Here is a 14,629-nt window from a genome sequence, read left to right as displayed (position 1 = left end):
TTTTATTAGTGTGACTTCAAGTTTAAACACACCTGTATGATTCATTTCCTGTTTCCTAATAATTACGTCCTCAGACTTACGGTGGCGGTGCACGAGCGGTCGGCTCCGCAGTTCAGCAGGACCCTGACGCAGTCCAGCCGTCCCGCCTCGCAGGCCTGGAACAGGGCGGTCTGTCCCCCGGACGCGGCCGCATCCACAGCAGCTCCGGCAGCAAGAAGCAGCTCCACACAGCTGGAGAGCAGAGGGGCAGCGTTATCACCTGTCACCTGAAGGCACCACGCAGCTCCCACAGCGTCAGCACAGGTAGAGACACAAACACGCAAGCGGACAATGGAGTGACATACAATTAAGCCGGGGCCGTAAAAAGCAGCTGTTCAGACATTAACCAGGCCTCCGTGTGTCATACAGCAGGATCATGTGAGGAGACGTGATCCTGTCTGAGTCATGACCTCTGAAAAGCTGTTAACCCCAGAAAACAAGCCCTCGCTCTGTGCGTCTCTTTTGCATGTCCCCGCTCTAAAAATACCACAGTGATCAGATATTACAACACTGCACATTCCCCAGCTGGTCCTGGACATCTGTGTGTTTTGGCAAGCGTGGACACACACACACACACACACACACACACACACACACACACACACACACACACACACACACACACACACACACACACACACACACACACACACACTGTGGCTCCAGGCTGGGATGTATCCACCGACACATCAGTATCAATGTGTGTGATCAGTTAATGACATCATTCACTACAGTCTGAGTGGCTTACAGGCATCGCAGTGCATTCTGGGTGATGGCATCACATGGTTGTGCTGATGCTAACTTGTGATCTGTTTGACTTTTTTCATTTAAGCTTTAGCAGATTTCCTTCTTTCCTAAACCCTCTTCTGGTGCTCGAACCAACACCAGCCTATTAAACCTTGGTGTGGATGTGGTGCTGAACACTCAGGTAACCCTTGGGGTGTGAACTCACCTGCTGTGGCCGTGGGCGGCAGCCAGGTGTAAAGGTGTGAATCCATTTTCATCCGAAGCATCAGCAGGCGATCCTGACGACAGCAGCAGCTTCACACAGTCTGACGGACAAACAGAAACCAGAGGTGCTGACACGTGACATCATCAACCACCATACACTGGGGTCTTGTTGCCATGGTTACACTAGGTGTAGCCGTAACGGTGCTGTAGGTGAAACTGATGCGAGGTGACGTGTGAATGAGCGCTGCTGAGCGGATCATTTGACTCACACCTGGTTGGATCCTTCGTTTTCCACACACTCAGTGATTTACAGAAAAAGAGAAGCAGCCTGTGGAGGACTGTGTCGTCAGAACCGCTGTCCTTCAGCTGCATTAGTCATGTTCATGGATCAGCGCTCCTCATCTGACAGCGCTCCTCATCTGAAGGCTCAGATGCTCGTCCGGCCGGCGTCGAGCATCTTTGTTCTCTCTCTGTTCCAGCTGCTGCTCAACAAACGCTGCCGGTGCCACTCGCGTTTTGGGGGATTAGCTTCCTGAATTAGTTGAAGCGTTTGGGATTAGGCTGATTAAGACATGAACGCAACTCAGCCGCACCAGAAGAACCAACTGACCCAGTTTTGTGAGTGCAGCCTCGCTTTTACACCCATCCTCCATCTGCTCTGATGCCACGCTGGCCCTTCACGCACCGGAGCTGGTGCTTTCCCTTTGAACCATACGATTGTGTGTTCGTACTGACGCAAGACGAAGACTCTGTTCGAGCCTGCACAGTCAGTTGTGAGGCAAAGCTGCTTGACTTCACCTCTTGACGACACCGAGCTGCAGGAGAAAGTCTCCTAATCAGCCACACACTGAGCACTAACGCACGACGTGTTATGAAATAGACCACACAGCCTGTGTTACAGTAAGACAACAGTTTTACCTGTGTGTCCGTTCTGAGCAGCAGCAAACAAGGCAGAGGTTTGGTTGTGGTTCTGGTAGAAGAGGTGGTCTGGGTCAAGGTTATCGGGCTTGTTCTCCAAGGCGGTGGTAGAGGTGGTGTTTGTAGGCGTAGAGGTGGTGGTGTTGGCGGTGATGGTCGGGTCTGGTTGGTTAAGCAGCATTGACAATAAAGTGACATTTCCCTGGGAAGCAGCATGGAGGAGCCGGGGGATCCCGCCGTCCAGGGCAGCAGGTCCACCACCGCTTAGAGAAGAGGCTACGGAGGGACACCAGCCTGCAGGAGGGAGGAGGAGCAGGAGCAGCACAGGTTAGAGCAGGAGGACGGGAGCGGCTAGAAGTGCTGACGGGGGGTGACAACGGGTGAACGGGGGCGGAGGGAGCGAAGCACAGCGCCGTTACAAATCCACACACACTGGAGTTCAGCCTCTTTTGTCTGAGCCACCACTGCAGGTAGAGCTCGGGTCAGGCTGGTGGTCAAAGGTCAAAGTTCAAACCAGCAAGTTGATTTGTTCTAGACCCAAAGGCTCATGAATGCTCAGCCCTGGACGAAAGGCTGCTCACTGCTCACAGCATAGTTCTGTTTAATGCCTTGGAGTCTTTATTCCAGAGGTTTGTCAGAGCACGGAAACCTCTGATATGTTTGGTTTTATTAGACGGAGCAGCAGCAGCAGCAGCAGCTTGGACAAAAGAGTCTGTCAGATCAGATTAATGCTGAGATGACAGGTAGGACTCATCTCACAGGACACACACACACACAGACAACAAACAGACCAACAGTTGAGGCCTGAAGACTCGTGAGTCGTGTCACGCTAAAGGCTGGAGACGTTAACGCTGAGGTAATTTTCAACTGTAAAGGATGATTTTGAAAATCAGCAGAAAGAACCAAAAGCAGAACAAAGCAACTGCACCACAGAATCAGGGACGTGGACGGGAGCAGTTATTGTGCTGGCGATTAGGAACCGCCTCCAAACCACATCTGGCTGCTGCTGGTGAGATTAAAGTCTGGCTTGAAATCACAGAAGTGGTGGATGTCAGTATTTTAATCCTGCTGAGACGCACCTCCGACCTTTAGCGTATCACTCAGAGGAAAAGACTATTATACTAATTATACTCCTCCACCCGGATGATGTCACCACAGTCTCAAGAATGAACTTGGTGAGATGGTCGAGGTCGAACCCACGTTACAGTTATTGAGAGGAAAACAGCAGAGGCCCAACAGAGCACAACAGGACATGACGAGATAAACATACAGTTTACACAAATGATGATTTTTCATATGAGCAGCACAGAAGCAGCGAGGACAGGACAGGAGGTCAGTGGGATGAGTGACGGCATGCTACCGGTGGATGGAAGCAGGGAATGGCAGGAGAGAGCAGCCTCTGGCATCAGCTTCAGAAAGGACAGGGGTTACTGGAAGGAGGCCTCCCAGCCCACGTGAAGACACGAGGGCAGAAACCAGCGGTTTGCCTCAGTTTACCCGGAAAAGCCTCTTCTGCTCTGGGAAAACTAGCCTCAATGCTAACAGTGTGCAATGTGAGACAGTGGGTGCCGTTGAGTGGAAAGGAGCCCAGAGGGACGACAGGAGGACGAGGAGGAAGAGACAAAAGTAAAGAGAGGAATGGACAACGCAGCTGACCTCTGTGCTACACACTGTGCTGCACCCTGAGCTCTAGGCTAAGCTTGGCTGAGCTAAGGAAAGACAGCTGAAGAAGAGAGGCAGTGGGGAGATGGAGCACGGAGGAGCCCCTTTACCTGATGCTGTTGCCATGGGGCTGCCCGCTGACGCACAGGGACTATGGGAGGATGGAGCACTAACGGAGGAGGAGGTGGGAGGGGGGTTTATGGAGGAGGGGCTACTGACAGCGGTGGCAGGGATGATGACTGTGCATGCTGCCGGCTGCCTCTGAGGGCCCCGGCCGGGCCCCGCGGAGCGGGATGAGAGGCAGGCACCCACCTGAGAGGCCGTCAAGGCTGGGACCAGGTCCAGGGCAGGTTTGGGCGGCAGCTGGGGCGTGGCCGGTTTCAGCCCAGCCCCAGAGGAGCGGCTGCTGTCCCCTACCACCTTGATTGGTGGATGAGGAGGGGAGGGGGTCTGGGAAAGCCCTGGCTTTTTGGGAGGGATGGGAGGAGGGTTTCCCCGGTCGATCCTGGCCACCGTGGGCGACTTGAGGCCTATGGGGTGGCTCAGGCGGCTGGGAAAAGGGCCTCCCTCCGAGGCCGAATGGGGCAGGCTGGGACGCAGGGGTCCGGCGCCTCCTGCGGGGGGGCTGGTGAAGCGGGAGAGAACCTGTGTGACCGTGTGACGGGCTTGCTGTTTGGCGGCAAAGTTGTCACGGTTGGTGGGAGAGAGGTCTCGAGCTGGAGGACTCTGGGAGGCTGTACCATTTTGGTCCTGTTCCTGGAACTTATAGCGAGCTGCCTGGACCCGGGGGCTGACCCCGGCGGGCAGGCTGTGGGAGACCTGGCCCTCGGCGCCATTCTCCGCCTGTGCCGGTCCGGCCGGACTGCTGTGGACGACGCCCCGGCCGGCCGTCTTTGGCAGGCTCAGGCCCACATAGTTGGCAGAGGCCAGTTTGACCGGTATGGTGAGGGGGCTCTTCTTGGGAGCCTCCGCCTCGGGAGGAGGCAGGTCCGTTTGGCACCAAGCTGTTCGAGAGCTAACGGGCTCTGTGGCTACAGACACAGACGTGAGCGCCTTGGCTTTGGGCGGCGCGGGTTCTGCTCCGGCGGCAGCGGGTTCTGCGCCGGCGGCAGCGGGTTCTGCGCCGGCGGCAGCGGGTTCTGCTCCGGCGGCAGCGGGTTCTGCTCCGGCCGCAGACTCCTTCCCGTCGCCCCGGTCAGTCCTGAGCCGCTCCACCTGCTGCCGCAGGCCGTGGGTCTCGGCCTCCTCGCGGCCCAGCCTGGCGCGCAGCTGCTCCCGCTCCGTGTCGAACTCGGACAGCTGTTTCTCCATCTTGGCCTCCATCTGCTGGCTCCGCTGCCGCTCGGCGCCCAGCTCCTCCTGCAGCCGCCCGGAGGCGCGGCTCTCCTCGTCCATGCGGGCCTGCAGCTCGTCGAAGCGCTGGGACTCCTCCACGACCCGCGTGGCGAGCTGCTTGCACTCGCGCACCAGCATCATCACGATGTGCTTGTTCTTCTCGCGCTCGTCCTTCAGCTGCGCCGTCAGCTTCCGATGCTCCTGCTCCAGACTCTGCAGCTGCAGCTTCTCCATCTCCAACTGCAGGACGCAAAACACAGTCAGGGACGAGATCCCAACGCGGGGTGTCCACATCTGAGCACACTTAGAATTCAAACATGCACCAGCAGACATTTGCACGAGCGGACGCCCAGTTCACCTCTTCATGCGGGTGGGTTCCGCCGCCCGGCCTCTATATTTGGAGCGCTGCTGCTATTGTTAGCTCAGAGTTGGCTTCACAGAGGGTAACAGGGCTTAACTGGGGCTCTCCACCCAACTGCCAGAACACTGTCGCTCTAACAAGCTTCAACCCCTGTTACCCCCATTACCCCTGTCCCCAATGAGAACCCCCCCCCCATGGCCGCCTCCGCTCCTACACATCAGGGAGTACGTGTCACCACCAGCCGATGCCGAGGGAATGCCAGTTGTTACTCAGAAGGAGGTGCTACGACTAGCTGCTAATTGGCAGAGGATTATGTCTGCAGCGAGTCGGTCTAATGCTGTGATGGTGGAGACAGAGCAGACAGCGTTCACTGAGGGTAAACGGCCTCAGGACGTTTTATTTCATCAGGAAACAGTTCCGTATCTGCTCTATGCTCTCTCGTAACTGCCTCCATTACAGAAAGTCAGGCTGTTTCACTTTCCCAATCCAATACAGGGACTTAAATGACTTCAAACCAGGCTGTCAGCAGAACATCAGGGGTTTTATTTTCCTCAAGGAAAAGCTTCCCAGCAGTTGTTAATTCCTAAGTCAGACTGACGGAGGGACGCGACATGTCTCCTCCGTCTTCCTTGTTGCATAAAGTTCCACAGTGGAATAAATTTCTGTTGATGCTTCGGTAATTATGCATCATCCAAGACTGTGTTAGTCTTTTTTAAAAACTCTTTAAAGCTCCAACTCTGATGTGTGCGAAGAAGCCGCAGTGGAGGATGCAGGCGAAGGAGGCGCCTTCTGGACTATTTTAAGAGGAGGGAATTTTAGCACCAGCGGCCGTGACCTTGCTTCCCAGTTCAGGCACAACATCAACAACACGCAGGCAGCATGTTTACCCACAAAACCAGAAGTCAGTGTCACTGGGAGTGCTTCTGCTGCATCAGGGTGAGGGGGTGGAGGCCGTCCTCTGGGCTCATGACTGATTCATGGAAGAGATGAAGGGGGGGGGCTTCATCATGACTATAAACTGATTTCAAGTGTGTTACGTACAAGTGCCTGCCGCCTTCAGCCTAAGACCTCATGGATAATTCAGCGCCTCAGTCACAAGAGGCCAACAGGAGCGAGAACGGATGGAGGATAAAGATAGAACAGACCAGGCGGGTGAAACTCTCTACCCAGCAACCACAGGATCCCCTCAGTGCCTTCAGCAGCGCTGGCTCGCTGGTCAACGTTAAGCCAGACGGGGCCGGACCCAGTGTGATTTATCACCGGGTGTTTTTGAGGGGCCACTTCTCGCTCACATGACGCCGAATCTACATGGGCAAGCGATGAGGTCTGTCTGGAAAAGTTACATGTAGCGTCGGCCTGGCATCATTCAATAGACTAAACTAACCAATATAAACTTTACTAAAAGTATATCCTGATGTACTGTACAGAAATACCCAACATGCATCCTGGTGGGTTATGACAGCAAACAAAGCAGCATCTAAAGTGGCCACAAGGAGGTGGAACTCTGCTCTAATCTCTCTCTCAACTGGCAGAAGCACAGCTGTAAAATCTGTAGTATATTCCTCAACGGAGAGGAGAGAAGTGGGACAGAGCCACGGCGGACATCTGGCTGCCTGCTTAATCCTACAGAGACCTGAGGCAAACACACACAGTCAACCATCAAAAATAGAAATGATACACCAGGAACAGACAGGTCCCACTCGCCCACATTCGTTCAGGGGCCATTCATTTCAGGTCACTTAACCCCTTATTAGGAGCCGCCGAGTGGGAAACTAAGCTTCCACTTGAGATTCCAGCTTCAAGATCTCAGAAATTGAACAGGCTCCAAAAGAGGCAACCAGTCCACCCAATCCTCCCTCAGGTCCAAGCCTCCCCGCCTCCGGTGCCTCACCCTCTTCTGACGGCTCTCAGCAGCAGCCAGTTGGGCGGACATGCGCTCCTGCATCTTCCTGCAGTGAGCCATGACGGCCTCCAGGACGGAGATGGGGCTGGAGCCCAGGGGCCGCCGCTCCTTGTCTCCTCCGGGGACCCCGCATTCGAAGTCCCTCTGCAGCGCCAGGAAGGGGTCGGTCAGGCTGTAGTGACCATAGCGCTCTTGGAGAAACACCTCCTTCCTCTGAGCCTGGAGGAAGAAGAGACGAGAAGCGTTAAACAAGCCACATCACAGGCCTCCTCCAAGAGCATCCAGAACACAGCATATCACTTAAAAAAAAGCCCACCCACATCTGGCACAGCTGCACAGAGAGGAGAGCACGGATGTGAAACTAGGCGTCGCAGCCAGACCACTTATCAGGGAGTAAAACGTGCTTGTTTTAACACGACGAGCCTCGACCGACTGCAGCGCTGAGAAATCCCTCCACTGCACAGATGCAGCCTCTCATGTTCATCATGCTTCTTGCTGCTTTGACTTAGAGGGAATGTAAACAGCAGATGAATCGGTCGACAAGCTTTCCAAAGAGCACATGAACGCAGCATCCTGGTCGTGGCAAAACAAAAGAGAGCCAATTTAGCCTGTGCTCACACACCACTGTATGCGCCCACTGTTTAGAATGCAGGACCAGGATCACAGGATCAGTTCCAGCAGCTCCCTTCAGGCTTTTAGTTCCAAAATATAAAGTTTGAACTGAGACGCAGAAGATGAGGCTTCAACACCGACAGAAGGATACGAGGAGAAGAGGCTCGCTACGATACCGAAATATACGGAATACGGAGCAACAGGAATCACCAGAGACCTGGAACGTAAAGCGTGTGTTAAAGATAGAGAGGTGTGTGATTCATGTCTGTCTGTAGAGGGAGGCACATTAACAGGCACATTTAAACCAAACGTGGGGGTGGGAAAGAGACAAAGAGCCGCAGGACTGACAGATAGCAGGGACAAAGAGGGAGAAGGTGTCGATGCTTCGCCAAAGAAGGAGACGGACCTCGGACAGTCAAACACAGCAGAGCGAAGACTGATGCGAATCCTGAGAAGACTGAGGCAGCAACTGTGAGTGGGCCAATGTAAACAGCACAGAAGAAAGGTAGGAGTGTGCGCACGATGGAGAGAATGAGATTCACAGCGAGAGAAACTGAAACAACAGGAAAACAGACGTGGATGAAGCTAGAAGCAGTTGATCTGGTGTCGGTTTGCTTAGTAATTAACCCACAAGGACGTCGTTTCAGCTCTGAAGCTCAAATATCCAACAGCGGTGAAGGCAACACCTGAAGGAAATCCACCCAGTAAATAATCACACCATTGACTTGATCAACGGAGGCCGAATGCAGCTCTTCTCTGTAAAAGTGTTAATACTCTAAATATTACGATGCTGAGTTTTGAGACAAACAACTGCTTTTCACAACAACTAATTCTTCCTGCATCTGCTACAGGCATCAGATGATGCAACTGTAGGAAATTCACCTGCTGTTGCAGCCATGAGCTTCTTCAAACATAGGTTTAAGGCCGAGCATTATTAGCGCCAACCTCTACGGTCGGCTGCAGTGGAGGTGAGCGGGTTCAGGGAGCGCAGCCAGACGCGGACACGGCTGGAGGAAGAGGAGCGGCGAGAAGCACAGCCGCGCTGAACACAATCAGATGAGTCAGAGCCGCGTGAACTGAAGTCTGCCTGGATCCATCAGCGCTGTGAGAACAGGGCGTCATCACGGCGTCCAGAGAAGCTCTACTGCACAGGTTGGACAGCGTGAGCACACATACGTTAGGGCTGGAAGCTCCGTCAGCGACAGGAAGCTGTCCGTGAGTCCAGCCGCTCGCTGCCCGGAGCCTCGGATCAGCACATCCCGTCGGCCGCTGTGCTGCCGCGGAGCACGGGGCCTATTGACGTATCGACCTCTCCCTCTGTGGGTTCTTGTTTCTGCCTCACGGGGTCGGGTCAGTGTGCAGTGGACATCACTCCATGTCCCTCACTTTATCAGCGCCTTGCTCAAGGACACCTGGCACATTCAGCCTTGTTTCCATTCAGCATCTGACGCGTACAGAAACAAAGACACTGAATCGCTGTGACGCCTCCTCTGTGCAGACTTTTAGTTTGAAAGGACATCACTGCTTCCGGTTTTTGGGTGCGTTTCAATTTCAGGATACATGTGTGCAGAATTCACACTCAGAGCATCCACGTTGCTGCAGCTTCTTTCCACGGTAACGACCTGATTCCTACGTTTTCTAGGTCAGCGCAGACTTGTTTTCTGGGCTGAGGATAGATTTCAGCATTTTGCTGTGGTGGTGAAGGACCGACCAGCGTGTGCCTGTCGTCCAGCAGGGGGTGGTTTCAGCTCTGGGCCCAGACCTGGAGAGGATGACAGGAACCCTGAGGCCATCTGCCCCTGACACACACACACACACACACACACATACACACACACACACACACACACCCGTCTCACGCCAGCAGGCGTCCTCCCAGTTCATCAGTGAGCTGCGATGTTCCAGTGACGGTTAAACTCGAAGCACACGACGTGGAGATGGTGTCACAGACATGCAGGGTTCAGTGGGTCTGCAGGCTCATAAAGCATCAGTGAATCAGCCGCGTATCTGACAATGAGCGAGGGAACATCCTACACTCAGTGACCTGCAATCACAGCGAGTTTCACTCTGCTGGAAGCATTTAAAACAGGAGAACGGATTGAATTTGATGAAAGGAAACGGTCGACACAGGCTGAGCCACGAGCAGAGGAGAGACTGATGAGGATGAGGAGCTGGGAGGAAGGAGAAGCAGACGAGGACGTCTCCTCCGATGGGCCGAGTTTACGCCTCCAGTGTCTCTGAGCCCGAACGGCACCAAACGCATCATAATGCATTTCAAGCAACAGTTCAGGCCACAAAACTGTGGATTCCTGCCCGTAAATGGCTCTGGACGTGACTCGTGCTGGTGAAGCAGGTCAGCTGCATGTGTGAGTGGAAACGCCCGGGCCGAGGTTCACATGGACCACAGGTGTGGTCCATGTGAACCACGTGTAACCACGTCGTAACGTGTGAAGCACGTTACGAAGCCAAAGCTTCCTGTTTGCTGCACAGATGACTCATGGCCGTCGTACTGTACATGCTGTAACCACGGTAACGAAGCCAGTGTTCAACAATCAGCCTCAGTGGGAGCGATTCCAAAATCCATCACTCATGCGTCTGTGGCTGGTGGTGGTGGTGGGGGGGGGCTGTTGTGTTGCTTGGGGTGTCAGTGCCGAGCTGACACTGCTCCACATCGCTCTTATATAAACACAGAGGAGACGACGCCGGACCGGAACCGTTGGCTCCCAGCACTGATTATACTGTGATTCAGCTTGAAAAGGTCAAAAACTCAGCAAACACCAAGAAAGTAAAAGATCCGTTTGCACAGTATTAGTTTGTGATTATACCTCTGCCTCATTTTTAAACAAACCATATATATAAAATAAATAATAGGATGAAATTCCGCCACTGGAGGAGATGGTTCTAATGTTCTGGCCCCATAGAACCAAATCACAGCCTTTTCATTTCTCACAGCTTCAGACAGAAACCCGTGTGAAGGGTGGAGCCACTGCTTTGGATCAAATCAGGGTCAGGTGTTCCTAATAAAGTGCTCAGTGAGTTTATGTACCATCGTGTGGGCTCTTAGTGTGTTACTAAGCAGAAAAGGCCTAAAGTGGTGATATTTTTACCCAGAATTCCACTCGGAGGCAGTTTTATCCGCTCATATTTAATGAGCTCAGCTGACGGGCTCAATGAAAGTTTGATGAAGACCTAGATACGGTGCATCCACACACACGCACACAGAAAGGCATGGCAATGCAAACACGCTATAAACCCACATCCTCACAGCTTCTGGCCAACTTATCTGCTGCTTACGATCTAATGAGGAGTAATCCTCATGTGAATGAGCACAGAGACCCACTTTCCGCTGCCGTGTGACGTGCTCTCCCACCTGAACAGAGCTCGTTTTCATCTCTAATTGCAGGAACCTGTGGACAGAAAACCCCAGTTCTGACCTGCGCCTCTGAAACACTAATGGACCGACCTCGTGCACATGCGCCGCGGAGGCTCCAGTAAAGCGACGCCCGCGGCTGAGCTGGTGATTTAGAAACACAAGTGGAGTTTCACATCGGAGCGAGGCGAGCGCACAAACGAGCACGGAGCGTGACCTGCAGCTGTGACGGCCACAGAATGAGAGTCAGCTCCTTACAGCCTATTTTTATCCTGAATGCCACAGTAAACCAACGCAGGCCTGCTGCTTGATTAAACCTCAGAGTCCCTGTGGGCACGAGCACAAAAAGCCCTCCCAACATCTGATAGGCTGCAAGTGTGTTTATTACCTCCTGTGTGTGTGTGTGTGTGTGGGGGGCGCAGTCGTGCGCATGCATATCCATTTTACAGATTTAATGTGTGTCAGTACTTTAGATCCAGCTGATTTAAACACGTGCTGGAAAACAACACACATACAGTACACACAATTCTGCAAATACACACTGATCTACGGACAAATCATAAGAGGTTTATTGCACAAAATGAGAGGAATAATCAATAGTTACACACCCACACACACACACACCATTACATGTAAACACGCTCATGCTGCACTCAGGCTGATTGTGTGTATTACCAGCAGCTTGGCAGGAGAGGCAAGATAAATACACCAGAGGGCCGGTTTCCAACAGCGCTCTGATATCACACATGAGTTAAAAATCACAGAGCTCAGCAACCCTGGACACCTGACCACACACACACACACACACACACACACACACACACACACACACACGTATCACAAACAAAGACAAATATAGATTGGAAAACAACACTGCGATGCTCCAGGCAGGAAATCAAATTGTGAAACGGCCACAGCAGTCGTTCACGATCGCATTTCACCAGTTTACCAGAAATTATACTTTTGGTCGACAAAAAAACAAACATAGGAAGTCTGGAAGTCTGTGAAGAGGCCAGAGGCGCCACAGGTTCAAGCCCAACGGAGCTCTAAGGTTGTGGCTGGAGGTCAGATTTGGTCAATGTAAAACAACTAGAGCAGCAGAAGCTTCATGTCCACCAATGATCAGTCAGTGCTTGAGCATCAGCTCAAAGCGCTGCAGCACGTCATCATAAGGCCCACACACACACACACACACACACACACACACACACACCCCGACGGCTCCTCCCGTCATGAAACCTCTAACGTACATACCGGCGCTTCCCATAAAGCCACGGCGCTGCCTCCTCCACCGCTAACAGCAACTCACAGCCGGAGTTAAAGCAGCCGGAGGCCCAGAACCGGGCCGGGCCGGTGCCGAAGGCCTGGGAACGGCCCGTTAAAGGCATCGACTCCACCACAGACCAGTGTTGGATTTGATGGATAATTTATCACTCAGGGTGTTTGAGGTTTTCTGGAACGAAGGACACAATGAACAGGAAACAGAAGCCGCAAGAAACAACTGCGACTGATCTGCTGCTTTATAAAAACACCAATATTTATTAAAACCTTAATAAAAGTTCTCTGACAACTAAACAGCTTATGGAGTCAGCTGATGTACATCAGCAGTGCATGTGTGCAGCTCTGAACCATGTTTTCATGATCAGACAGATAAAAGCCAACAAGCCTCAACCTGCTGTTTGACGCCGCCTCACACACGTATCAGCTTCTTCACCGTTTGTGTGGAGCCGCAGAACGACTTCATTCAGTCACTACAAGTGCAGACCGGGCTTCAGAACCGGCGCTGGTGCGGGTCCAGCAGCAGGTCCGGCCTGTGATCCACGCGCTGGCGCTTCATTAAACGCCTCCTCGCTGCTCGTGTGCCTTAATGGAACAGAGCTGCTGAGGCTCCTGCTGATCAGCAAGTCTTTAACCAGGAAACAAACGTGCAGAAATGGAAGCGTGAACAGAACCGGGCTGAATCAGAACCAGGAGGACGCCAGGAGAAGCAGCTTCATGCACAGACCTGCAACCAGTTACGTCCCTCCTTCATGCAACGCTTTAGTTTGGTCGATGGGGGAACACCTGCAGCCGCGCTGGCCAGCGGTTCTGTACGACCCAGTGCGTCAGGACCCGCCGTCCAGCGCCGGCGACTGGACCAACAGCTGACGCGCAGCAGCCTATTTTTACCTCCCGTTTGTGCTGATCCGACCAGAAATCGCCGTCAAGGTCGAGAACAGAGACCCAGTGTTGCTCAGCTGCACAAAGCGCTGGCTGTGTCCAGGCCCGACTCACGAGTTCCTCACCCACAGGTCACGACCTGCAGCGCCGCCGGGGGAGGCAGCCCGGCTCGGCCCGAACACAGCAGCACCAGCGTCACGGAGAGCATGGAGGGTGTGTGTTCGGGGCGTTGCCGTGGAAATGGCAGCAGACGGAGGCTGTGGGAGCCGCTGAACGCTGGAGATGTAATTGCTTCTGCTGCGATGCATTAATGTGAAGCCGGGAGACAGCGAGTCGTGCTGGAAGGAGCCGTGATCGATTAATGGCTGGAACGCTAAAAGGGGGCGGCGGCCTGTTATTCCCACGCTGGACCCGAGCGCCACGTGACCGGACCCTGGTTCTTCCTCCTAAACCTTCAGTCCTTCTGACTTTTCCACCAGCGTCTGTCTTCGCAGCCTCTCTCCTCCGCTCCTTCCTTTTCACACGTCGAGGCCCGTTTTCCTGTCACCATCTCGCACGGCGGCCGGAGCGATGGGCCGGTGCGAGCGGCGCTGCGACCCGTCCCACGTTCAGCTGGTGTTGGACTCTGGACTTGAACATTGAACCCACGTGCGAACAGCTGCAGGCTCAGACCTTTCACTGAGCCCTCTTCCTCTCTCTGCCTATTTTTAGGCTCTACTGGCTGAAGCATTACAGAAATCATTACAAGGCAAATCCTCCAAAGGAACAACCTGTGGAAGAAGAAATCTAGAAACGTCACACTCTGAAATCTAAAATGACTCAAAAGCTGTTGGTCCGAAAACTGCCAGAACAGAAGCTTGAAGTCAGATGCAACTGCTCTGTCTTTACAAGCAGAACGCTGCAGATGAAGATGAAGCCCCGCCTCTTCTCATACAGTACGTGCTACTGTAGTAAACACGGCCATGACGGCGTCTGCTGCATCGAACCACAAACCTCAAAATGCATCTTTTCTGATGCACGTTCATCTGCTTTGGAGCTTCTCCTGCAGCTGGAACTCCCACGCTCGTTTCCATCGCCTCCAGCGACGTCAGCGGCAGCGGGAGACGCGCAGGTTAACGGGCCCAACAGAACCGGACAAATATTTTTTCGTGTACAGAAGCGCAGACGAACAAAAGAGAATGAAAAGATGAGGAGAAAGAACCTGCACAATGAGGTCTGTCATATTTTTAGCGTTCCTTTCTGATGCACTCGCTCTCTATGGTAACCTGAAGTCGGCCACTCACAGCTGCTGCTCTCATTCTGCTCCAGCTGAACACCC

At 53.4% G+C, this 14,629-nt stretch overlaps 1 protein-coding gene across 5 annotated transcripts in view; it reads right to left on the bottom strand.

Moving 5' to 3' along the window:
• The window catches only part of cttnbp2 (cortactin binding protein 2), a 35,968-nt gene that overhangs the window by 10,363 nt on the left and 10,976 nt on the right, over nt 1-14,629 (bottom strand). For 4 of the 5 annotated variants that reach the window (XR_008694999.1, XM_041071034.1, XM_029154053.3 and 1 more), the window contains exons 3-7: nt 7,158-7,388; nt 3,681-5,145; nt 1,909-2,202; nt 992-1,091; nt 81-231 (exon numbers count right to left, since the gene is read on the bottom strand). Coding sequence is in view for 4 of the 5 variants with exons in the window: in XM_041071034.1 (XP_040926968.1) it covers nt 81-231; nt 992-1,091; nt 1,909-2,202; nt 3,681-5,145; nt 7,158-7,388 (2,241 nt within the window). In the remaining variant the exon portion in view is untranslated. Of the gene's footprint in view, nt 1-80; nt 232-991; nt 1,092-1,908; nt 2,203-3,680; nt 5,146-7,157; nt 7,389-14,304; nt 14,332-14,629 lie in introns of those variants that run through there. The other variant, XM_055509879.1, reaches the window with a different exon arrangement.

This window comes from Betta splendens, chromosome 6, assembly GCF_900634795.4.
Source record: "Betta splendens chromosome 6, fBetSpl5.4, whole genome shotgun sequence".
Taxonomy (NCBI): domain Eukaryota; kingdom Metazoa; phylum Chordata; class Actinopteri; order Anabantiformes; family Osphronemidae; genus Betta; species Betta splendens.
This window is presented reverse-complemented; position numbering and strand designations above follow the sequence as displayed.